The 24,877-nt window shown below is 39.7% G+C and overlaps 1 protein-coding gene and 1 pseudogene across 1 annotated transcript; both read left to right on the top strand.

The window, feature by feature from the left end:
- Positions 1–512: 512 nt before the first annotated feature.
- Positions 513–2,728, top strand: LOC103939364. Its single transcript, XM_009349449.3, has 5 exons — positions 513–754; positions 1,167–1,284; positions 1,394–1,483; positions 1,591–1,689; positions 2,341–2,728. Exons 1-5 carry the CDS (start codon positions 687–689, stop codon positions 2,443–2,445), a joined length of 480 nt encoding a protein of 159 aa, XP_009347724.1. The 5' UTR covers positions 513–686; the 3' UTR covers positions 2,446–2,728.
- A 4,525-nt stretch (positions 2,729–7,253) lies between these two features.
- Positions 7,254–9,113, top strand: LOC103939365 (annotated as a pseudogene).
- The last annotated feature ends 15,764 nt before the right edge of the window (positions 9,114–24,877 follow it).

The raw sequence follows: 24,877 nt of genomic DNA, 5'->3' as shown, positions 1-24,877 counted from the left end.
CTGGGCCAGCATGGAGACTGGCTTGGGTTGGGTTGGGTGCCAGCCTATTAAGCCGGGCTGGAGCAAAAAATTGGGAGTCTGCCCTATTTTATGTGCTTTGAGCTGGCCTACCCCAATGGGGTAGAGCTGCTCTAAGGAGATAAGAGAATGGGCTAAACGACTTCATAATCGACTAGTAATAATGTAATTCAAATTTGCTTATGGTAAGAATTAAATCTAAGCTAAATAGAAACATATATAAACATTGCAAAGGCGACAACACACTCTTTCCAAAACCGCCACGTTAGTCCCCAAACAACAAACAAATCCAACCAAAATGATGGGTGAGGGAATACGCGTAGGCCTGCGGATCCCCAAACTTTCACCAATGACCCGCGAGTACAAGACATTAGGATACTCCCGAGAGTAGTACGAATTCGAATCCAACCAACGACCGCTTTACCCTTTTAAATTTTTCGAACGCGTGCCTCTGTCGCCCGCTTAACGGCGTCGTTCCCTGGATCTACTCCCCACTAATCGCTCGCTCGCTCGCTCTCTCTCTCTCTCTTTCTCTCTCTCTCACCCCTGTCCTGTTAGTTTTTTCCTTCGCAGCGAAAGTTCGAGAGACTTGACTGAGTCGGGGCCCCAAAAGTCTCGCGCGTCTCTGCCGCGGCGTCGCTTCGGTCTCTCTCATACAGACATCCGACATGGCTTTCGTTTCGTTCGTTGGACGCCTTCTTTTCGCCTCTGTCTTCCTCCTCTCTGCTTGGCATGAGTAAGCCCCAGATCTCTGTCTTCTCTCTCGGCACTTTAAATAAAAAAAAAAAATGAAGTTTAAATTATGCAAAGTGATATACAATTTTAGTTCATCAAACATGCATGCATGAATGTGCTAAATTTTTTTTATGTTATTGTAATTATTTATTTGTTTTGTGGATCGTTTTTTTTATTTTTGGTGATGCATTCGTAGTTAGATCCAAATTAATTGAACAATATGAGTTGTAAAATGATATGATTTAAACATATTTCAATTATTTGGTACATAGATTAGTAATTACGATAGCATGTTACATTGTCAAACTGTTCATCTAAAACGAATGCTCGTTTTAAGTTCAAATCATTCATTTCGTATGAGGCTTGATCTTGATGAGACAGTGCATAAGCTTACAGTTGGTTTCTATTTATAGGTTCAATGAATTTGGCGTGGACGGAGGACCCGCAGCCGAATATCTGAGACCAAAATTCGATGTTTTCTCATATCATCTGTCAACTCACACTGGTGCGCAAGTGCCCAAACAAGTTGAAGTAAGAAATTAATTTGGTTTAATACTTGAGTTTTAGTTTCTTTTAATGTATTGATCAAAGTACGTTTTCAGTTGGTGCTTAAGTTACTTTTGTACTTTGTGATCGGCAGATCAAACATTTAGTGGCGGCGACGGTGGCATTGAAGGGTATTGGGGGTCTTCTCTTCATCTTTGGTTCTTCTATTGGAGCCTATTTGCTGGTTTGTAACTGTGATTTGGTTGTCTGAGACGCTGGTCTCGATCTTGTTTTGTACCCTTAGAGCAATATTAGCCGCTAAATCATGTGTTTCGTTATATTTTTGTGCAGCTTCTGCATCAGGCCATTGCTACTCCTATCTTGTATGACTTCTACAACTATGATCCCGAGAAGACAGAATTCAATCAACTCTTTTTTAACTTCACTCAGGTTAGTGATCAAGTTTTCTTATTTTCCCTCATACACTTTCAGTATGTGTTTTCATCCCTAGTTAATGTTGATTCCTATAATTTAGAACTCAACAAGGTTATCATTTTAATTTCGTAACATGTTGAAATGGTCCAAATTAGATATTTTGTCCATTTTGTACATACCATGTATGAGTTACTCATCAACGAGGTCCAACCATAAGACTAAAAGTGCGGCTGGGGAAAAACTATAGGGATGAAATTGTATTTTACTGGTAAATGGACGGCTTCTGGATGTTCTATGCTAATGAGGAAATGTCTGATCTGGAAAAACTCGATATGGTTAAAATGGTACTTTTGTTAAGTGTTGAACTATAAGAATCAAGGTGAATATGATAAAATAGCATAGTGGAAAATTAATTTTGCTCGTTTTTGGTCCTACTATTGATATTTCACCGAGGGTAATTTTTTTTAATGACGGTTTGATTATTAACCTAAGAATGAGGTTACCATATTGTGAGTCACTTGGACCCTCCCTTTGCTTAGAAGCTGCTTTGACAAGGCTGCCCCTTTTTTATCAACACTTTGGATCCAAAGGTCAATTTGTTTAGGCATGCTGAACAAAGAAAAACTGCTAACTCATTGTTGCTGATTGACTTTGTATGATTTGCAGAACCTGGCATTATTCGGAGCTCTGCTCTTTTTCGTAGGCATGAAGACATCGATACCAAAGAGACAACAACTCAGGAAAAGAGCTCCAAAACCAAAAACTACATGAGGATTAAGGACGGAACTTTAGATTACACATGGGTTTAGTTTCTGATTTCACCTGACTGTTCTTCGAGGAAACTAGTTATGTATGCTGCTATCTCTGTCTGTATTTCGGTCTCTCTATTCAGAAATTAGGGAAACAAGATTTTCGGAAGAAGGAGCTTTTGTTTATTTTGAAGGTGTTGGTGTTTTGTTCTTAGTATTACTGAGCCAGTTTGTTGTTGACGGTTGGAAGGAAAGTACATTATTTTTTGGTATTTATTCTAAGGAGCAACTTTTCTATTTTTCGATATGAGATCTTTAATTAGTCACTATGCTCCTTGTCATTACCGTCAACCGGTGTATGTCATGCTTGATTTTTTGAATGGTTAGATTGGCTGGAATAGGGTTATACTCGCGGTTGGATATTAAATTTTTTCAACCATTTATGTTGCGACACGTAGTGTATCCATCTATGTTCTTGGAACATTGAAAAATTTCTCACTAGATTGAAATGTTTACATTAAGCACGCAAATGCAACCATCTGCTGAAGCTAAGCATTGCATTCCTCTCTCAAGTATTTTTAGTGATAGGTATGTTATGGAATTGGGAGAGCAATCTGCATGGTATGAGTTTATTGGTGGCACATGCTTTTTAGTCTAAGAATACAATATTAGAGAAAAACTTATACATATTAGTATATCATTGGACCGAAACGTTACAATGGGGTCAATCTGTTCCATGTACGTTGGAATTAGGGTGACAACATCTACAATGACTTAAAGAGTCTGACACAGTAGCAACCGCCCCACAACCCCGCCATTACAATTGCTGCCAAGGGGAGGCAGTATAATTCATTGCCTTTGTCCATGCTGTCGTACAACAGATCATGGCTTCTTTCAACTACAGCATTTAACAATGTGGCTTTTATGAGTTAGATTGGAGTAACTTACAACTTGGGCTGGGTTTAGTTTGTCTTTGGACCTGGATACAAGCTTATGGTAAGGGCCTAGGAGTAGATTGGTGGCCCATGGTCAACTTTACTAAACCCTTTTGTATCAGTTCTTGTCTTGATCATATATTTATGAAATTCTCCAAATCGTTTTGAATTAAGAGGTTTCAATATGCTGAGTTTGGTGAATGTTGAGAAGTTGAATGGCAATAACTTCAAAGCATGGAAGCAGCAGATTGAAATGAACCTTGGAATGTTGGAATTCAACATAGTATTCAAGGTTCACTTAGCCTTCAGCATTAAATGATGAGAGCCAATCAAATGTCTCTAATCAAATGTCTCTAATCATAATGCAGAATTCAACGGAGGAAGACAAAAGAGGAGAAATTCCTAGTTGTGACTTGGCTAAGAATTATATGGACAAGAATCAAGATTGAAGAGAAGTTTAAGTAATCAAATAAGGCTGAAACTGGAACTTGCTTGTCAGCATTAATAAACACCGAGCATGATAGTTCTAGTAGCATTCGTGAGCACTTATTGAAGTTGGTTAACATTGCCAACAAGTTGAATAACTTAGATATTGGCAATTCTGATCAGTTTCTTGTGCATATGAAACTTTACTCACTGTCAAGTGATTATGAGCAATTGAAAGTGAGCTATAATTATGGTTCTAAAAGGCGCTAGGCACTAATTGGGCGATGAGTTAGGGCTTAGCGCCTAGGTAGACTAGACGGACTTAGAGAAATTTGTTATATATTATATGAATTAGATAAATTTTCTAGATGGATTTAGGTAAATTTATTATATATTATATGAATTAATTAAATTTACTATATCATATATAAATAATTATTGAATAATTTGTTATTTTTTAGAAAAGAACTTACATATGTGAGTGTTTTATGTACATATGTAACATGCTTGCCTAAGAAAAAAAAAAACAAAACATTATCCAAATAATTTATATAACATTTATATATATAATATATATTCCAAACTTTTAAAAATATAAAAAGCCCACGTAGTGGGTGGTTTTCATAATTAATACCACTCAATAACCCTTCAAGTGGTACCTGTCCACCTCTCTCACATCACCCAAAGTGGACCAAGTCATCACCGCCTTTTGATCTTGGAAAGTGAGATGTCGTTTGTATTAATTTATTTGTTTAGATAATATCATTTATTAAAAAAAAGAATATGTCCAATACACATACAGAGATCTACTTAAAGCATTCAAGCTGTTAAGTTTTGTTATATCGGTTAATTATATTTTATTATAATATAAGCACGTTATGCTTGGAAGCGTTCTGATTTGACACAAGTTTCTATTGATAGTCAATAGATGTATGGTGAGCATACACTAAGATTTAGGATGACAAAAATGCTTTCTTTAAATATTGACATGCCCGACCCTGATATTTCCCGAACACCAAGGTAGGCACATGCTGACTGACACCCGAAGGTGACGAAGCCATATAGGATGCATGAGAAATAATAAATATAAACAATACTTATAAATTTAAATACAATTAATATGCAAATGAGGAATGTGCTTAAAGTATACAACTAATTCCATACACTAGAGAAGAAATAATACAAAATTGAATGGACAAAGGAGTGGGTCTTACACCAAGATGACTTGATGATGTCGATGCGAGAGTGCCTTGACGTTGTGATTGTACGCCTCGATTTTAAGTCCTGAGGGGGCACAAAACAAACACGAGTGGACCAAATTGATATATATATATATATGTATATATATAAAATATTGAAATAGTTATCAACATATTAACCTCCAAAATTTAATGAACACTCATAGCATAATATGTAATAGGTTTTTGAAACCCTAGCATGCCATAAAACCTTTCATGAAACATATTTTGTATACATAGTGTGCTAACTAGTGATATCAGTATTAGTATTTCTTGGCCCAAAGCCAGTATGTATATCTCTAGGCTCGAAGCCATCAACATATATCTTTGCCACCCATATATCTCCCTTGCCCGTAGGCATAACAGTGACCACTAGATATGCATAAAATCATTGAACATAGTTTTTCCAAACATAGGTACATGTATCTCAAAACATCTTCATAACATATAGTCATCCATCATATATACTACAAAGAAGTGTGTAAAAGCATGCTCATAAATAGTATATAGTCATCCATCATATATACTAGAAAAAACATCAGTTCGATAAAATATGATATTCTAAAATATTCCCAGTAAGCATAATATCTCATAAAATGTTTCATAAAAAATAATCATTAAATCATACTATTCATGTATGCATTTTTCCTATTAAAACATACATTTTAGAAGGGGTCCACTCACAGATACTTTGCCGCCAGAGAGTCACGCAAACTAGCGAAGACGGAAACGCCCCAAATAATTGCCCTTAAGCACATAAAGGGTTCAATTAATAAAACTCTATTCAAACGATTGAATTTGGGAAAATGGACATTAAAAATAGATTCAGGATGTCGAATTAATCTAAGAAGGGTCCCGGGTAATTTTTGAAAAAAGTCAACAAAAAGTCAACACAGTAATATTCCTGAGACTATTCCACCTGGCTGGTCTTGGGTCAATAGCTGGGTTGGGCCGAGTCAAGGGCTTAAAGGGTTTTGGGTTTGAGGTTATCGGTCTGAAGGCTTAGTTTGTACGGTCCAAAGGCTTAGTCCACAGGGTCAAGGGTTTGGGTTGATTGAGGTTTGGTCTTGGGTTCACACGGGCGTGGGCTTTAAAAGCCCAGGACAAAGGGATTTGATTTGGGTTGCTAAATGAGCCAAGGCCTGATACTCAATTGGGTTTGGGTCCTAAGGGTTTTGGGTTGGGTTAAGTAAATTAGTGGGTTGGGCTTTGGTGCACGGATTAGGTCGACCTGGCTAGGCTCGGTGGAAGGGAATGTCGAATTTGACAGTTTGTCCGGGAAACTTCCCGATCTCCGTTCGAGCTCGATACTTAACCAAAAGTAGTCATATAAAATACCAAAATGAAGCCCAAGAGAAGAGGAAGAGATCTATACCTCTCATGGGGCCAGTCGTGGCCGGAGTCGGTAAGAAAACATCCTGCAAGCCTTTGGGTCTTCAACGGAAACCAGGGTAAGTTTCCCCCACCTGTTTCCACGTCCAAAAGCCACCAAAATTATTCAAAAACATCCCAAGCTCACTCTAAAACACGATCTACAAGGTTCTGAAGGGTTTTGGGACATTACCTTCACTAGAATCGACGAGGTATTCGCCAGGAAAACCACAGCTCCTTGCTGGAGCTCCTTGGCTCAACGGCAGTAACTAGATTCGACATGGGGTGGGTCTGGTGGGGTGGTGAGGTCGCCGTGTTGTGTGAGTGTGTGTGTGTGTGTGTGTGTGTGGGAGCTCGGGGAAGGGAGAGCATAGAGAGAGGGAGCATGGGGAAGACGAGAAAAGAGAGAAAAGTGAGGGAGAGGAGGAGAGAGAGACTTGGGCCCTCGGAGACAAAACCAAAACAAATGGCCCCGCTGGCACACACATTAAGACCCAAAAACAATTTTAAAATAAAAAATATCTCAAACTTAATGAAATTACAACAATAACCCTTCGTTCCATAAATTTCGAGATGGGTTGTTACAAATGTACCTTTTCAGAATGCAATTCAGCATAATATGCTGCTTATAAATAAATAAACCCAAAACCCCAGTATATTTCGTATCGAATAAAAATCCCACTTATATTTTGGGTCAAAGGTATTACGTATTGAACTATTTAAATAATGCCTAATTAACATGTGATTAATGATGAGATTATTCTAATATATTGTAAGTCTTTGGAAAATGATTGATCTTGATTTCCCACCAAGTCCAAATAATTTTAGCATTATCTTTTGGTCTATTCTTCCAACTTGAACAACTACAAAGTGATCATATTCTCTGGTTACTCATACACATCAATACACTAGCTATTTGTCTGAATAATATCTAGTCACAAACAAAGATGGTAGCGACCAACACAAATTACGACCGAAAAAGTGAAGTAAAAGCTTTTGATGACACAAAAGAAGGAGTTAAAGGCCTCGTTGATGCGGGCATAACGGAAGTTCCTCGAATTTTTCATCACCCGCTAGAGGTGTCGGAAACCAGCTCCGATTCAGAAGCCAGCCAGTTCAGCATTCCGGTCATAGACCTTCAAGCCCTTGAACTCGGTAGTCTAACTAAGCGCAAGGAGATTGTTGCAAAAGTCGCAGAGGTATCGGAGACTTGGGGCTTTTTTCAGATTGCAAATCATGGAATTCCTGTAGATGTTTTGGAGGAGATGAAAAATGGGGCACGTGGGTTTTTTGAGCAAGACACTCAAGTGAAGAAGGAGCTTTATACTCGTGACCACTCCAGACCTTTGGTCTACAATAGCAATTTTGATCTGTATAGTGCACCGGCGACTAGTTGGAGGGATAGTTTTGGGTGTTACATGGCTCCTAATCCTCCTAAGCCGGAAGAATTGCCAGAAGTATGCAGGTATATATGCGACATGCATGATAATTTATATTTCTTTGCTACAATGGTAACTAGTTTGATTTAGAATTTATTCATATCCTAGATGAGATTCGATCATGTATTGACTTTTGGTTGTTAATTTCTACACTTTGATGTAGGAATTGAATCGTTTTGTAAAATCTTAAAATTTTGCTTTTTCATTAACAACTTTCGTCCATGAGATTTGAACTTAGGGCCTCCTCCAACAACTTGGAGAGTATGGAGACTGAATGTAAATTAAACAAATGGTCATGCGTAAGAAAAGAAATACAGATAAAATCACGACACACAAGTCGCACATGCTAACCTTTTTACTTAAATCTCTGTCAAATAATTTTTATATGCAGAGACATACTGGTTGAATATTCGAAGCAAGTAATGAAGTTGGGGACGCTGCTGTTGGAGTTGTTGTCGGAGGCTCTTGGCCTAAAGCCAAGTCACTTAAATGACATAGATTGTAGTGAGGGGCTTGTGCTTCTAAGCCATTACTATCCTGCTTGTCCACAGCCGGAATTGACTCTGGGAACCACCAAGCACGGTGACTTCAGCTTCCTCACGATACTTCTGCAAGATCATATTGGTGGTCTCCAAGTTCTTCCTCAGAACAAGTGGATTAATGTTCCTCCTGTGCCCAGAGCTCTTGTGGTTAACATTGGAGATCTTCTGCAGGCAAGTATCAGATTACTATATATTCATCATCTTTGATTTTTAGGAAATACTTAGGCCGAGATATTAATGCTCTTAATTTAGGTTTTAAAAGTGAATTATTGTGAGGTTTCAGCTCATTTCAAATGACAGATTCAAGAGCGTACAACATAGGGTATTGGCAAACCGTGTAGGTCCAAGAGTATCCATTGCAAGCCTCTTTTACACCGGCATGTTACCATCGACAAAACTCTATGGACCGATCAGGAGCTATTATCAGAAGACAATCCTCCAAAGTATAGGGAAACTACTGTAAGGGACTACGTTCTTTACGTCCGTAACAAAGGCCTTGATGGCTCATCTGCCTTGTCTCAGTTCAAGCTTTGAACTGCTGCTATGAAGAGCGGTACTAAATTATAATATTACCTGTATGGTGTGTAACATTACTCTTTTGGCATATATATATTGGTTTTTGTTTGTAAAAATTTAGGCTGATCGATCAGTAAAGAGAAATGTAATTAATTAAGTCGTTGATTACTTAGTTGTATATCAATGACAGCTGTAATGGTTATTGAACCATAGTGCAGTCAAATTAAGTTTTCCACCAACGAACCAACTTGAAGAATTGAATTGAAGTTATTAGAGCAACTCCACCGTAGGTGGGTGCTCGGGGGGACAGGCCAGAGAAAAGGGGCCCGAGGCCCTGTGGACCGGCTCCAGCATGAAGGAGCCCGAGTGGAGGTGGAGGTCCGAGCTCTGGGCCTGTGAAGAATTGCCAGCCCGAGAGCCTAAGTGGATGTGACGCCAGTGCTGACGTCAGCCTGGCGTCAGGCCTTTTTATATTTTTTTTTCTGTCAGGCGCGTGCACCCCACTCGCGCGTGGGGGCACGTCGCCGACACAAAATCAGAAAAATCGGTAACTTTTTCAATTACCGTTGGGAGCCACGTGGCTTCCCACGGTCCGTTCGATCTCAATGACTCTTTAACTTGGACCGTTCGATCTCAACGGTAAAAAAAATAAAAAAGTCTTATTTAATATCCTCCGTTCGATCTAAGATCAACAGTGGATATTAATATACTTTATAAATAAATAAATAAAAGAAAAAATAGTTTTAAAATTAAGAAAAGTTACCGTTGTGACACGTGGCACAATCTGGAGTGTTGGAATTCAAATTTTTTTATATCCAACGGCAGAGATTAATTAGTTGAATAAAAATTGAAAAACAATTGTAAAAAATTGTAAAAAATTTGAAAAAAAATCTGAAATTTTTTTTAAAAAAAATTGTTTTTACTTTTCTATAAATTCCTTCTCATTATCATCTACCTTACACCACAATTTCATATTTTCTCAATTACTTTAAATCACATTCATTTCCTTCTCTCAAAGTTTCAATCCATTTTTTTTCAACAAAATGACTACTGATGCAGGTACGAATTGGTCGCTTCTTGAAGATGTTGCGTTGTGTACTAGTTGGGTTGAAGTTACTCATAGTTCACTTACGGGTAATGAGATGCAGTTGCGAGAAATGTGGAGTCTTATTCATGCCAATTATCTTGAGAAAATTGGTGGGAAAAGAACCAATTATTCAAAATTACAAATAAAATTATTTTATATTATTTAATAATACTTCGGATAATGACACGTGGCGCAACGAAAACGATTAAAAATCTTATCCGAAATTACAATTAAAATTATTTTGTATTATTTTATAAATAAAAAGAATACTAATATTTTATTACCTATTGCCAGGGCTATTGAAGTGTAACAGTGGAGATGCAAAAGGCGATTACTGTTCATTAAGGACAGTTACTGTTCATCACTTCTAAAGTCTATTTAAGTCTATCTTAAGTAGATGATTAAATCAACTTTAGAGAGCAATCTATTCTAACCTACAAGAGAGCAAAAGCTAGAGGATATTTGTTCCCCTCCCCTAGCAATCTTCTACACTTGCTTGTGCAAAGGACCGTATTTCGTTGCTTTCTTCATCTTTTTCGTGCCGTACCGAAGTAAGAAAAAATTAATTTTCCTTGTTTTTTCTTGGATGGTGCTACCATGAGGCAGCCATTGGGGTGGTGCAGCACTGTTAATTGGCAGGGGCCAGGAGTTGGCTCGACATGGACTGCGGAGGTGTTGTGGCAGGGACCACTGTTTGGGCTGCTCAGTTTGGCTAAAGCCAATGGCAGCTGTGCGGCTAGGGCCACAGATTATGGCGTTGGCGCACAGTGCTAAGCGAGTCGCATGACTCATGTTCTTTTGGTCTCTTAGAGCTGATGTGAGCTAGGGCTGGTGATTGAGAGAAATGAGAAGGTTGTGGGCCTCATAGGCTGCTGGAATACTGGTCATACATGCCTCTTGCCTGTTGGTCCGAGAGAAAAAATGAGGGAAAAGCTATCATGGGTTGAGTTTCCCAGCTGAGTACCGTGAATGGCATTGGCTACTTAGTCCTCTTTGCTGGGAGAAAGGTGGGCTACCCCTAAGATAGGAGATAAAGCGAATCAAGGAAGAGGCGTTGGCTCGTTTGATCGCTGTAAGTGGAGCCTGCTACAGATGAAGGTGGGAAAAAGAAATCTTCCCTGCCTGTTTAAGAGGTACCGATTAAGAATAAATCAAAGACTACTTCCAAGGGGACGAAAGATGGGGCTACTAGATTTGAGCCAGTGATGCCTGCTATGCCATAGATGGCTATTTCGATTGCCGATAGGATTGCTCAGCGTAGAGGCTTCGTCGTTCTCTCAGTGCCGAAACCAATGCCAAGGCATCCGTTGGGAGCTAAGTCTGGTTCACTTTTGAAGAGGCTTGCTAATATGAAGAGCAATAAGGTAAACTCTGCGGCTCAAGTTGTGCCAAGGCCTACTCCTTTGCTGCTGAGAGTGATTCGTCTATTGGGAAGAAGGAGATTGCTTGTGTGGGCAACTTTAAGGAATCCACTAAGCCTGCTTCTGGGGAGGCTACTGAGACCTGTGCACTTTTGAAACTAGATCTGCTTGAAGATATGGATGCTTGTGCCAAATTTTCAATGGCGTCAGAAAGGTTGTTTGCCCAAGTTCCTTTGCAAAACATACGACCGAGTATATGAAAACTGTTCTACTTGTAATGATGCAGAAAATGGCTATTCTGGCAGCTGAGTTTATGCTCCTTGACCAAGAGGATACTAAAGCTGTCGAGGAGGTGGCAAAGGCTGTGGCAACATAAACTTATTCTTTTGCCGAAAAGATCAAGAGGTTGGAATTTGAGCTCGTCGCTTTGAAGGGGTATAATATCTCTGCCCCTACTTCTTTGCAGCTTGAGACCGCTTGCCAAGAGATCATTGACTTGAAGGCTAGGCTTGAAGCCATTCAACTTAAGTATGAAAGTTCAGAGAAGGAGATTGGATGTTACATACCTCAGATTCAAGATCTTGAGCGTGCCGTTTCTGAGCTTCATTCCGCTACTTATATAAAGGATGAAGAGTTGATTGCTGCTTATAACCAATTGATCCAATTCAAAAAAGTCATTGATAGGCTTAAACCCTAAGTGTTGGAACTCCAAGGTACACTGAAGATCAATGAAAGTTTGAAGAAAGCAGTTGATGAGCTGCAGTGCGTTCGTGTTGGTTTGCTCGAGGAGATCGAGCAGCTGAAAGTGAGAAAGCTAGGCTTGAGGCTCCGTTTGTTCTGAGTCAGGCCGATTTCTACAAGCTGGGTTATGTAGATCATCTCTTTGATAGGCCGTCTGACTTCGAGTTTGCTGGGAGAAACTTCGAAACCTTCTCTATTTCTTCGGAAGACTTGCCTGTACTTTTGAGGCCTCCATTGGTGAAGTAGTCAGAGATGTTGCCGTCCAGGTTGGAATAGCTGGGGGTGAAGCGTTGGATGATGCCGCTGCTGAGAATGTCACAGTTGCTGAAGGTGTGGCGATCGAGTAATCGTGAAGTGTCCAAGCTATTGAAGAGTAGTCTTCTAAGTAGTCTTTAGGATTTTCTTTATTTCCCTCGTTGCTTTTTTCTTTGCTTGAACTTCTTTGGTCGTTGCTAGTTGTTTTTCAATTTTGCTAGAAAATTTAATAAACTTGCTTCATTCACTTTTCTCCATCTTCGTTTCTTTTGTTCATGCCCTAACCTTTAGACTTTATAGATCAATGGTAGGCGTGTTACTTTTCTATAAACAGACAAGCCTGCGTAGTCGATGCAGCTGTAGGTGTTGGTGTAGAACTTTGCAAAGTTGTTAGCAATAGGGTCGGCAACCAGACGCCTTACTTATAGAAGCTGACAAGTTCGTGTGACTACTGGGCTGTTAACCTTGGCTTTCTCCAGTTCTGTAGGTTGCGTAGCAAGTATCACAATAGTTTAGGACTTGGTGTAGGTCGTTCTGCACTTGGTAGAGGTGAAGCTTACCGACTACGTAGCATGTCGGCCGTGAATAAAGCTTGTATATGCACATTAGCTTGTTTAACCTTTCATAAGAATGTGCAGGTTGTATAAGTCTAGCGTGGCTTTACTGCTTGAAGGGTAAGTAGTAGGCAATCTTTTGGAAACCGTAGGCTACTTAGTGTACTCGGTAGTAGCTTTAGGGTTCCCCCTTGACTAGGCCAAAAGACCCAAATTCCTTCAGCTAGCTAAGCTTTGAAAAAGGCCATTGTGGCTACTTCTAGAAACCCCGGCGCAAGCCATCGTGCACTTGGTTATACTAGGGCAGCCCGGCTCATCTACTTCTGGATATTCAGAGTGTAAAGTTTATCTTCCTGCCTTGGAGAGCAAACCCATGTGGGTGTCAGGGAATTGGTTTACCTTCTCACACTGGAAAGCAATTTGTTTATCCTCTCGCAATGGAAAGTAGACTCAATTAGGTGTCGGGCAATTGGTTTACCCTCTCACACTGGATAACATGGTTAGTGTATCAGTGGGCGCAATTCCTGCGATAAGTCCCTAAGAAGGGTGTAGTCTTCTTTTGAAGTGCATGAGTGATCAGTTGTTGTAAGCATGCAGCCAAGCCAAGTTGTAGATTACTTATGAATTCCTCATTGACAAATGAGTGAAACGAACGAGAACTTAGCTGTAAGGTAAGAATTGCATAACAACTAGATAGTCCTCAGGTTATGAGGTGGTGCCAGTCGAGCTGCTTGAGTCTTCGGGCTTTGATGTAGCGGGAGGTCGTGCATGGTACTTCCTGATGTGAAAATTAACTTGACACACAAATTCAACCCTAATGTTGACAATTGTAGTATATATGCAAGTAGGGATCGTTCTAGACCGGGGATTAACTAGGGATGCTAATCTACTTAAAAGTGACTCAAAAACATAAAACTAGGCTTAAAAACAGAAAACTAGACTCTAGTGACTCAAAACAAGCTAAATAAACTCAAAACACACAAACTAAGTTGAATTAACTCAAAATAGGTTCTAGAAAGTGATTTGGACGAAAATTGAACTAAAAATACTCAAAAGACTCAATATGGCAGATTCTAACGAATTAAAACAAAACTAACACAAATAAGAACTAATGGGTTATTTGGACGAATTTTGACCTTAACTTGACTTTAAACACTAATAGAACTAAACTTAAACAGATTCTAACTAAGTTGAAACACTGAATATTAAAGGGGATTGATTTTGACGAAATTAACTAAACTAGGCAGATTGCAAAACTAAACAGATTAGACACTAAATTGATTGACTTGAATGGGTAAAGGCTAGTTAGATGATCCTTCTCCATACATGCACATATGAAACATAAATGGATTTCCAATTATTATCCCTTAAAACCATGAATGACAATGCCCAAATTAATTGTGAGAAGCACAAATTAACTTTTAGATTTTCCTAGTTTCATTGAATTGGATAGAATACGCATCGCAACCAAATTATCTTTCTCAGGTTCTCTATATGAAACGCATGATAGAGATACATATCAAAAGTCATTAAGTTTTATGAAAATCATAAGCATTGACAATGCATTCGTAATTATGAACTGTACTCTTGCCTAGAATTTGCTTAACACAATCATGACTAGTGACTTTTACTACTTGTGAATATAAGTTCATAACGATTAGGTGAAATTCCCTTATACTCCAACGTCCAATTCACGCATGACAACTAAGTATGCATCCTTAATCAACACACAAGAACAAGTTCTTAATAAATCAGTCAAGTAAATTGCATTCATAATTCAAGAAACAATAGCTGGAGGAAATCAATTCATATAAAACATATGTCCATGGCTTTGAATTCACCTCTAACTAAGAAAAACTTAGTTACACATGTTCATAACAATTGGAAAGAAAATTAAAATAAACATGGAAACGAAATGAGGGAAGAAAGAACTCTGAAAGTTTCCAATGGATTGAGGTGGCTTGCGGCATAGGTTCTCCTTCTCCCCAAAGTTGCGGCAAAGGTGAATTTTCTAAATATATGGTGTGTGGTGTGGTTGAATTAATGAATGGAAGGATGAATGGTTGTATGTGTAATGGGGAGAGATATGGCACAACTTAAAAAAAAAAAAAAAAAAAAAAAATATATATATATATATATATATATATAGTGCACGGCAAACCCTAGGGAATTAGAATTAGGTCTAAGGTTTGATAGAAATCAGGTTGGAGAAGGACTAGGGTGCACCAAAATCTAAAAGGAAAGGATTGCAGATTTTAGGGCTTTTAGAAGAGGGAGAGGCGCCATCTTTCTTAGGGTTCTAGAAACAATGTATTTTGTGGCAGAAATTAGGACTTCTAGAAGGGATAAAGGGTGCTGCATGTATTTAGGGACATATAGGGCTTTCTAGAAAGGGAATTATGGCAGATTTCTAGAAGAACAAGGGCTAAGGGGTGCGGCACCAATGTAGGAGAAGGATAAGATAAGGTGGTTTGGATAATGTTTCATGTTTCTTGCTCTTTCCTTATCTTCTTTGACTTAAACTTGTTTCTCCAGAGTTGTTGCATGTTGCTAGTCTCTTTTGACTCCAAATTCGTCATCCACCATGCTCCATGTGCAAGTTATCCATTCCATGCCCAAAGCTGCTCTAAAAGGCTCAAAATTGCATTTTCTTGCCAACTTTGTCATTAAGACCTACAAACACACAAAAATAGCTTAAAACACTATAATAAGTAGTAATTAGCTAACTAAATGCAAGGAAACAACATAACTAAGTAGCATAAATATGCTTCTACCACTACTTTTCGATCTCTTTATCGTTCATGGTGGCGGGGGTGTAATTTTGTTTGCTGCCTACTCTATTGATCTTGTACGGACTTTCCTAGATGAGATTCATCTTTTTGAGCCTTCTCTGCGGGCAGTGATGAAGGTTTTCCTTAACACTAGATCTCCGGGCTGGAATTGTCGGATTTTGGCTCTTTTGTTGTAGTTGGAGATGAGTTACTGCTGGTAGGCTGCGATTTTCTCCTTTGCCAGATCTAAGTTATGGCCATCTCCTTACTGTTCTATTCGTTGTTTGGCAGTTGAGTTCTGATACTTGGCATAATGACATTGGGTAGAATGATCGCTTCTGAACCAAATGCCAAATAGAAATAAGTCTCACCAGTGGCTCGTTGTTTGGTGGTATGATACGCCCATAGACATTCGGGAAATTCATCTGCCCATTTTCCCTTCTTGTCGGAGAGGGATTTCTTGAGGCAGTCGAGGATCGTTTGCTGGGATGCTTCGGCTTACCCATTGCCTTGAGGATATCTCGATGTGGACATGTGCTGCTTAATGCCATACTTTTGGAAGAACTTCGCCAAAGCTTTGCCTACGAATTGCAAGGTGTTGTCTGTGACGATAAATTGAGGAATGCCAAATCGACAAATGATGTTCCTCCGTATGAAGCACTATATGTCCGTCTGTGTCATGGTAGTTATGGGCTCTGCTTCTACCCATTTAGTGAAGTAATTGGTTGTCACGATTATCATGCCTTTGCCTCAAGTAGTGGGCGGTATTCGCCATACCAGGTCGTTTTCCTACTGTATGAATGGCCAAAGACTCGTTTGCAAGCGTAATTTACTGGTAGGCAATGCTGATACCGGCTTGTAGTGTTGGCAATAGTCGCACTTTTTACTAACTCCTTAGCGTCTTGGTGCATGGTAGGCCAGTAGTAGCTTGCGTTTAGAGCCTTCTGTGCTAAGGATTGGCCTCCGTAGTGATTTCAACAAACACCTTCATGGATTAAACTTAAAACTTTTAGGTCATCGGGAGGCACTAGGCTACGGAGATGTGGTCCAGTGTAGGATCTTCAGAGAAGAATGCCATTCCACATATAGTAGCATGCTGCCTTTATTTGATGCTTTCTAGACACCAATCCTTCCATGGGGAATGTGCCATTGACCAGGTAGTCTATAATGGAATCTTGCCAGTTTGGAGTTGTACTAACCTATGACACCTCGGCTGCTAGCTCTGCTTCTATGCTTGGCTTGTCTGGATACTTCATCGGAATAGAGCGTTTGAGTTGGTGGTCGAGGACGGAGCTTATGTCAGCTAGTGCGTCCACGTGAGCGTTGTTTGCCCTTGGAACTTGAGTGAGGGTGTAAGTCTGAAATACCTCAAGTAGTCTGGCAAATGATTAGTTAGGAATCAGAATGAATTGCGTACTTTTTCACCGCCAAGACTTTTGCCATTCGGAGGCCTGTTAGAAGGGCCTGGTACTCTGCTTCGTTATTAGATGCTTCAAGCCTAGAGTGATCGCTTGCTCAGGCATCGAAACTTCTGGGGTGACAACGACAATGCCTGCTTTCAAACCTTTGTAGTTAGATGCGTTGTCGACATGCAAATGCCAAAAGTCTTCATCGGGTGAAGCAGGCGCTGCTAGTGTGTGCTTGGCTACCTCTGGGGTGTCGTTGGGCCACTTTGTTGCGTCACCTAGGCTAGGCGTGAAGGCATAGTAGGGAGCTGTGGAGCTATCGTTAAGTTACCCTGCTGCGTTGTGAATGCATGGTAGGGAGCCATAGAGTTGGGCCCAAGTTACACGCAGCAGGCAGTGCTCAACTGTCAGTATTAGGCCACTCTAAAGTTGAATTATGGAGCAAGGGTTGGCTGGGACCGTGTGACACGTAGCAGGATGTGGTGTTCAACTGGTGATACATATTGCTCTTATGTAGAATCATTTGGGGTGATAAGGACAAAACTTGCTTCCAAGTATGTCCTTCTAGTGTTCGTTTGCCCTTAGCGTGCCTTTTGGGCCGAGTTGTTGCGTTTGTCAGAAAACTTTGCATCCACCAGTGTCTACGCCTTTATCATCGTGCGTTTGGATTGGGCAGAATAGTGCGTCAAAAGGATGTCTCCGTGCGTCTGAAGGTAAAACTTGAGCTTCCGGGTTGCAATAACTATCGCCAAAGTTCACTTTTGAATTTCAGGTAGCATCAAGGAGAGCTTTTGAACTGTGGAATACAAGTAGTCGGGCCCCCAGCTTTTCTCATATAATGGTAGAGCTTATTGCTGCTTTAGATACCATCAAACACATAAATAAGTCTTCCGCTGCTTCCGATTTAGATAGTAAGGAGGTGATGTTAGGTTCTCTTTCAAGTCCTTGCATCTAGATTGGCAAGCCTCGTCCCAAAAGCATGCTTCTCTGTCAGAGCAAAAGAGTCTGCCAGAGTTAGATAATTTTTCATGATCAATTTTTTGAACAGCAGGTGGTTTGCTGGAAGTCCTTTTTGGAAGGTTGCTCTAGCTATCGAGTCGTTGCATCCGACTATCTTTGCCTTCTCTGCTTTGAACCTCTTCATATAATCGTGAATCGATTCCTTTGGGTTCTTTTTGACGTTGAACAAGTGGTCAAACTTTTTCTTGATCGAGTGATAGGATGAATATTCTTTGGTAAAAACCAAAGAAAATTTGTTCAAACATCGGATGGATTGTGGCGGCAGGGTGTAGAACCAATCTTGCGCCTCGTGATGCGATATTTATACGCGCACAAATTAAACCCTCTTTTTGACAATTGTAGTATAAGTATAAGTAGGGATCGTTCTGGACCGGGGATTAGGAGGGATTGTTAATCACTTGGATTTGACTCAAAAACGTAAAAACACAATATAAAACACTATACTAGACTCAAAGAATGCAAAACTAAACTTTAAAACACTAAGACAAACCAAAGACTCAAAATGCTTTAAAAACACAAACTAAATTGATTTCTAACTAAATTGAACAATAAAGTAAAGGGGGATTGAGTTTTGGACGAAATTAAACTAAATGCACAGATTGTAAATTAAAGCAGAATGTAAATATGAATTTGTGATGGAATGAATGGAATGAAGGCTAGCTAAGGGGATGGAATGAATGGAATGAAGGCTAGCTAAGGGGTTCTTCTCCACACATGTTATACTTGCATACAAGATTGATTCTCAGTTGGTCTTTCGATAAATTATGAAACTCAACACTCCGGATTAATTAGGTCCGCTTAAATTAACCGTCAAGTTTTCCTTAAGTTAATGAATTGGATGGGTTTGCGCAACGCAATTCACAACATTCTCCAAAAGTCCTTTACGTGAACAGCACAATAAAGATACAATCAAAGATCATTAAGTATTATGAAAACTATAAGTGTTGACGAGGCATTCGTTACTATGATGAGCGTGAAACTCGTGCCAAGAATTCATTTAACGCGATTGTTTATAAGCAACCTCCACTACTTGTGAATATAAGTTCATAACGATTAGGTGAAAATCACTTATATTCTAGCGTCATATTTATGCATGAAAATTAAGCGCGCATTCTTAATAAACATTCATAAATAAGTTATCAATCAAACGGTTAAACAAATTGAATCCACAACTTATGAAATTCCAACGAAAGTTAATCAATTCATATTGCAAATATAAACATAGTTTCGAATCACCCCCTAGCTAAAGGGGGATTAGTTCCTCATACCTTTGAAATCAAAGAAACACCTAAACATTCCAACAACTCAAAACTTGAATTGTATGAACGTTTAAGCACTCTTCTCTTCCATTCCTTATACGTACAAAACAAAGAGAATTAAAATGAAACTTTGAAATCAAAGAAACACCTAAACATTCCAACAACTCAAAACTTGAATTGTATGAACGTTTAGGCACTCTTCTCTTCCTCATTATTGTAGCACAAGGTTTAAGGATAGGTTGGTTGGGGGGATGGAAGTGTGGAATGGAGTGGAAATGGAGAAGATGGAGAAGGGGAAGTGTTTGTGTATTACAATGGAAAATGAGATGATTTGGTGAATGGAATGAATGGGTATTTATAGGAAGAGAATGGGTGTTAATGGATGTTTGTTTAAGGTATTTGGTGGAAGGGAAAAGGTGTGGATGGTGGGAATTATGGTGGATGGATGGTTTAGTGGATGTAGTTTAGGGTTTATTTAGGTGAATGTGGATGCATGGTTTAGTGGATGTAAAGGATAATGGGATGGTGTGGAATTAAAAGCTAAAAAAATGGGATAATGGGCATTTAAGTGTGAATGGAATGGTGGGATGCACTAATGGAAATTATGGAATGGAATGGTGGGATGCACTAATTAGGAGGAAGAATTAGGGTGAAGGGCTTAATGCATGGATTTTGGGCCTAAAATGCCCCCCCTTGCATGGCAAGGGAAAGGACTTGGGCTAAAGCCCACGGCAATGGCTCTAAAATGGGCTAAGGTTAGGGTTTAGGTGCGGCATAGGCTTAGGGTCCACAAAGAGTTAGGGTTTAGGTCATCTAAAAGCCCAAAGCCAAGAATAGAAACTCATGATAATGGAAACCTCCAAGAATAGAAACTTCCAACTTTAGAAACTTTGGTTGCCAATTCCGACTTCTTTGCTCTTCACTTTCATTTCTTCATTTCTTGAACTCCTTTGACCTTCAACCACGTTCATTCCTCGTGCTCCATTTACATACACCACATTCCAGCTCAGTTTTGCTCCAAAAGCTCCAAATTGCATCATTTCATGTAATATGTCCTTTAAACCTGAAAACACATGAAAGTAGCTTAAAAGACTACTTTAAGGAAGAAAACATAACAAAAATGCATAAGAACTAGCTAACTAAGGCGCATAAATATGCTTCTATCACCTCGCCTTGTAAAGTGGTGGTGAATATCTTGCACATGAGATTGTCGTTGTTTCGATGGAGGATCATTGCTCTTCGGCAGTGCTTTAGGTGTCTCTTCGGCTTTTCATCCCTTTTGAAGGTTGTGAAATGTGGCATGTTGAACTTGCATGGAGGCTCTGCCTGCTCGATCTCATTCGTGAATGGTGGCTTGCTTATGTCGGTCATGTTTCATCGTAGTGCCTCGTTAATGACCTTGTTACGTTGGAAATCACATAATCGCTCGGTCAGGAGCCTTTCTATTTCTTCTTAAATTTACCTTTGTTGGGGGTAATAGAGCTCTCGGTTGCCCCCGATCATGACTTATTGGTCTAGGTTGCTCTTCTACGTGCTCAGCTCGTCTATGCCTTGGCTACGGTGCATGTGATTCGTTCCCATCAGGCGAGGGAATTCTTCACAGGCTGCTAGTTAAGCTTAAGCCTGACTGAACACTTCACTTAGAAGGTTGCTCATGTTGATTATCGGAGTGTGGCCCTAACCATGAATGTATGCTCGTACGTGGGCCTAGTCGAGAGTGCACACTTCTCTGCGTGCTAAGATGAGAGTATACGATATCCAATCGAGAGTGTACACTGCCCGAACACTCGGTTCGTGATTGCTTAAGTGACTGCTTGCCGGGACGCTGTTGGAGAGGTTTTTCGTTTGCCTTTGTCCTACTTCGGGACACCTCATCTAGGGCACATTGCATCTCAGTGCACTGTAAGAGCTGATTCACCAAGGTCGTCTACTGAGCGAGGGCGTTCGTCAATTCTATGACTTGTCGAGACAAGTGTTGTTCTTCATTTGGGTTGGAACAAATGCATCTCCTTAAGCAATGAAAGTGTGGTAGACTTTGGGTGCGAGATTTGAGTTGGGAAATGTCAAATTCAAGGAGAAATATGGTAGAAATGCCCCCGGTTCGATCATAGGTCCAGAAATTTGAAGTCGAAATGGTTGAACTAATCTTGGACCGATTTAGGCTGCTTGGAAGGTCACAGAAGCAGGCTGGGCCACAGGAGTGGGTTGCTCGGCGTGTGGCACACGCGGGTGCGAGGCTTGGGCTCGGCTTGGCAATGCTTTGGGTTTGCACGGCATCGTGCCAGCTCTGCTAAGGCTTGGGCCCTTGAAGGTTGACGTGGCACGGCTTGGGTTATGGCCTTAGAGCTGTGGGTTTTGCCAAAGGTGATTGCCGTGATGGTTGCCACGGTGGTGCTTCGTAGAGGTGCCACTCTGCTCACTGCCATGTTGAGCCTTGTAGATCGTTGTGGTCCTAATCCTTGAACGTTGGAATTTCCATTTGTTGAGGTTTCTGAATCTCTTGCCTTTGTACTTTTCTTTTACGTTTTATCAAAGAATTTTAAGAAATAAAAATTCTAAAAATAAGAATGTACGAAAAATCTACAAATAAGCAAAGAAACAAAAAACTTTAGATGCAAGAGTCTTCTACAAGTGTGTGACTTAACTCTCAATGAAAGCACCAATTTGTGGATGCAAATTTCTTCCTGCTTGTTCTTGGACAAAATTGCACCTACAAAACAAATAACACCTTTGGTTAAGGCCAAGAGCCTCACGCACTCACAATGAATTTTGGGGTTTTGGGGGGGCGGGGGGGGGGGGGGGGAGGAGCTTTGGCCGAAGAATCTCCGATGCCAAAGTTAGAATTTTGAGGGAAAAGTGTTTGGACAATTTAGAGAATTTAGCAAGAGTGCAGAATTCGGTTTTGGAGAAAATGAGGATGTTTATATAGGGGTGTGGCCGGCCCCTTTGGGAGGAGATAGACCTGCCACTTGGATGGTTTTTTGGCTGAGATCATGATTTGTAGATAATTAATAAATTAATTGAATAATAAATCCATTAATTAGCTAATTAATATAATTTGAAAGGAAAGATTTGGGGGTTACCTTGTGGAGAATATTTGATGAGGATGGATGAAATAGGTTCTAAATAAATACTTATTTTGGGCACTTTTGACTTGATTGAGGGATGGTTGTCCACTGCTCGCGCCTAGGAGTTCCGGTGTTCTTTGAGAGTAGTTTTGTCCTTTTTACCCTATAATCCACGTGTCACCTTCATATACTTCTTGATTATTTTTGGCTTCACAACTACTTATCATGATAAAATCTCAACTTTCTTCAGAGACTAATGTAAGGGATTACATTCTTTACATTTGTAACAATGACCTTGATGGCACATCTGCCTTGTCTTATTTCAAGCTTTAAGCTACTGCTATGAACATTCCGCAAGGTGATTGTCAAAATGTGCCGGATTAAATTATAAAATAAAATACCTGATTGTAATAATTTATGGCGATCTGTTAGAGAAATTAAGTTGTTGATTAGTGCTACGTAAATGATCCTTAGAATTTCTTGAATTCTAATAATTATCAAAATAAAATACCAGACTGTAATAATTCAGGTTATAGGCCATTACTACCTCGCCTGTCCACAACCCGAGTTAACTTTTGAGCACAAGCAAGCATGCTTACAGTGCCTTCCTCACAATTCTTGTGCAAGATCATATTGGTGGTCGCCAAGTTCTTCATCACAAGAAGTGGCTTGATGTTCCGCTATTGCCGGGAGCTCTTGTGGTTAACATTGGAGATCTTCTACAAGTGAGTGCCCATTCTTTATCTTCATCATCTTTTATATCTCTGTCCGCTCTGAATGTTATACATTTCTAAAAAAAAATTACTGCTGTGTAAATGATCGTTAGAATTTCTTGAATTACTGCTGTTGTTCTAAAAATTACTGCTGTTTTAGTTGGGAAAGCGTAGAGAGCTCTTTTGGAAGAAAAGAACAAAGAGTTGCTCCCCATTTGTAGGTAATCACTCACTTAAAGATTTGATATGTATTTTCATCTTTTCCATTTGTTCTTTGTTTGAGTGAGAGTTATTGGGGTTTTAGAGTTAAACTCTATTTGTAATCTCTATTTCGATTATTAATGGAATTTCCTCGCTGTTTTCGAACTGGATGTAGACTTAGGCCAAATCAATATAAATCTTGGTGTCACTTTGGATTGTTTGTCTTGTCATATTTTTCCATATTAGTTTTTGTTGACTTGTATAATATTTCCTTTAATTCTGGGATTCGTATAATTTTGGGTTTCCTAGTTTAGGTGATAGATTGCTTGTAATTATTCTTTCCTTATTGTAGTAGGATTGTACATGATTATATATACCCCAGAATGAGAAGAATACAATTATCACATTCAAAGCATTCTCTTCTTGGCACCAAAGCTAGGTTGTAAAAAAGGAAAGAAAAATTTTGAATCCTAACTGGGTTTGTGTTACCGAGTCATGCCATTGTTGTGCCTTCGACAAACAGTGAGCAACGAGAAGTTGTTGTTGTGTTCCATTTCTACCTCGAACTGTAGTGAGTGATGTGTTTTGTTGCTGCCCGAGTGTCCTTGCTGCTGCATAAGTCTATCACCCTTCGTGAAAGATGTTTGCCGAGAACAACCAACTTGTTCCCACCACTGCCCTGGTTGTGGTTCAGCTGAATAATTCAAGCTTCAACATTGGGATGGTTTTGGATGAGAAGAACTATGATTTATGGGTTTCTCTTATTTAAATTCATATCGCTGGAAGGAAGAAGATGGGATATCTTTGTGGGTTTATCAAGGCACTTGCAGAAGATGATCCCAAATATGATGATTGGTTCTCCGAAGATCAGAGAATTAAGAGTTGGCTTTTGTTGGCAATGAAGTCAGAAATCATGAAACAATATATTCAATTGTCAACTTCTAAAGAAATCTGGGATGCTCTTAAGATTGCCTATTTTGATGAGAATGATGAGGCTAGGATTTATTCATTGAATTAGAAAACTTCATGTCTCAGGCAGAATGGGTGGCCATTGGCTAGCTACTTGAGAGAATTGGCAAAGATTTTCCAGAAATTGGACCACTTTAACAAAATGGCCATGACATGTGAAAAAGATGTCATGATATTTCAGAAGACAATTGAGCGACAACAGTTGTATTTGTTTCTTGGTGGACTTGATGATGAGTTTGATCAGGTTTGAAGAAAAATACTACACAAAGACCCATCATTTAGACTTTAGGGTGCTTATGCGTACGTTCGTCATGAAGCGAATCACAAGGAAGGTATGAAGATGGAGGGCTAAAGCTCAGAACCGGTTGCAATGGTAGCAAAGGCTCACGGCTCCTTCAACCGAACCGACCAAGGTGGGTCTGAGAGTAAGACTAAGCAACCATGAACTGGCCAGCCAAGTCATGATCGTCCTCAGGGTAAATGTCCACATTGTGGCATGACTGGACACTCCAAGAGCTGGTGCTTCGAGCTGATTGGGTATCCCGAGAATTGGGATAAGACACGTGACCCTTGATTCAATAA

The sequence above is a fragment of a genome, unplaced genomic scaffold (assembly GCF_019419815.1).
Source record: "Pyrus x bretschneideri cultivar Hongxiangsu unplaced genomic scaffold, Pyrus_bretschneideri_v1 Contig21, whole genome shotgun sequence".
Classification (NCBI taxonomy): Eukaryota; Viridiplantae; Streptophyta; class Magnoliopsida; order Rosales; family Rosaceae; genus Pyrus; species Pyrus x bretschneideri.
This window is presented reverse-complemented; position numbering and strand designations above follow the sequence as displayed.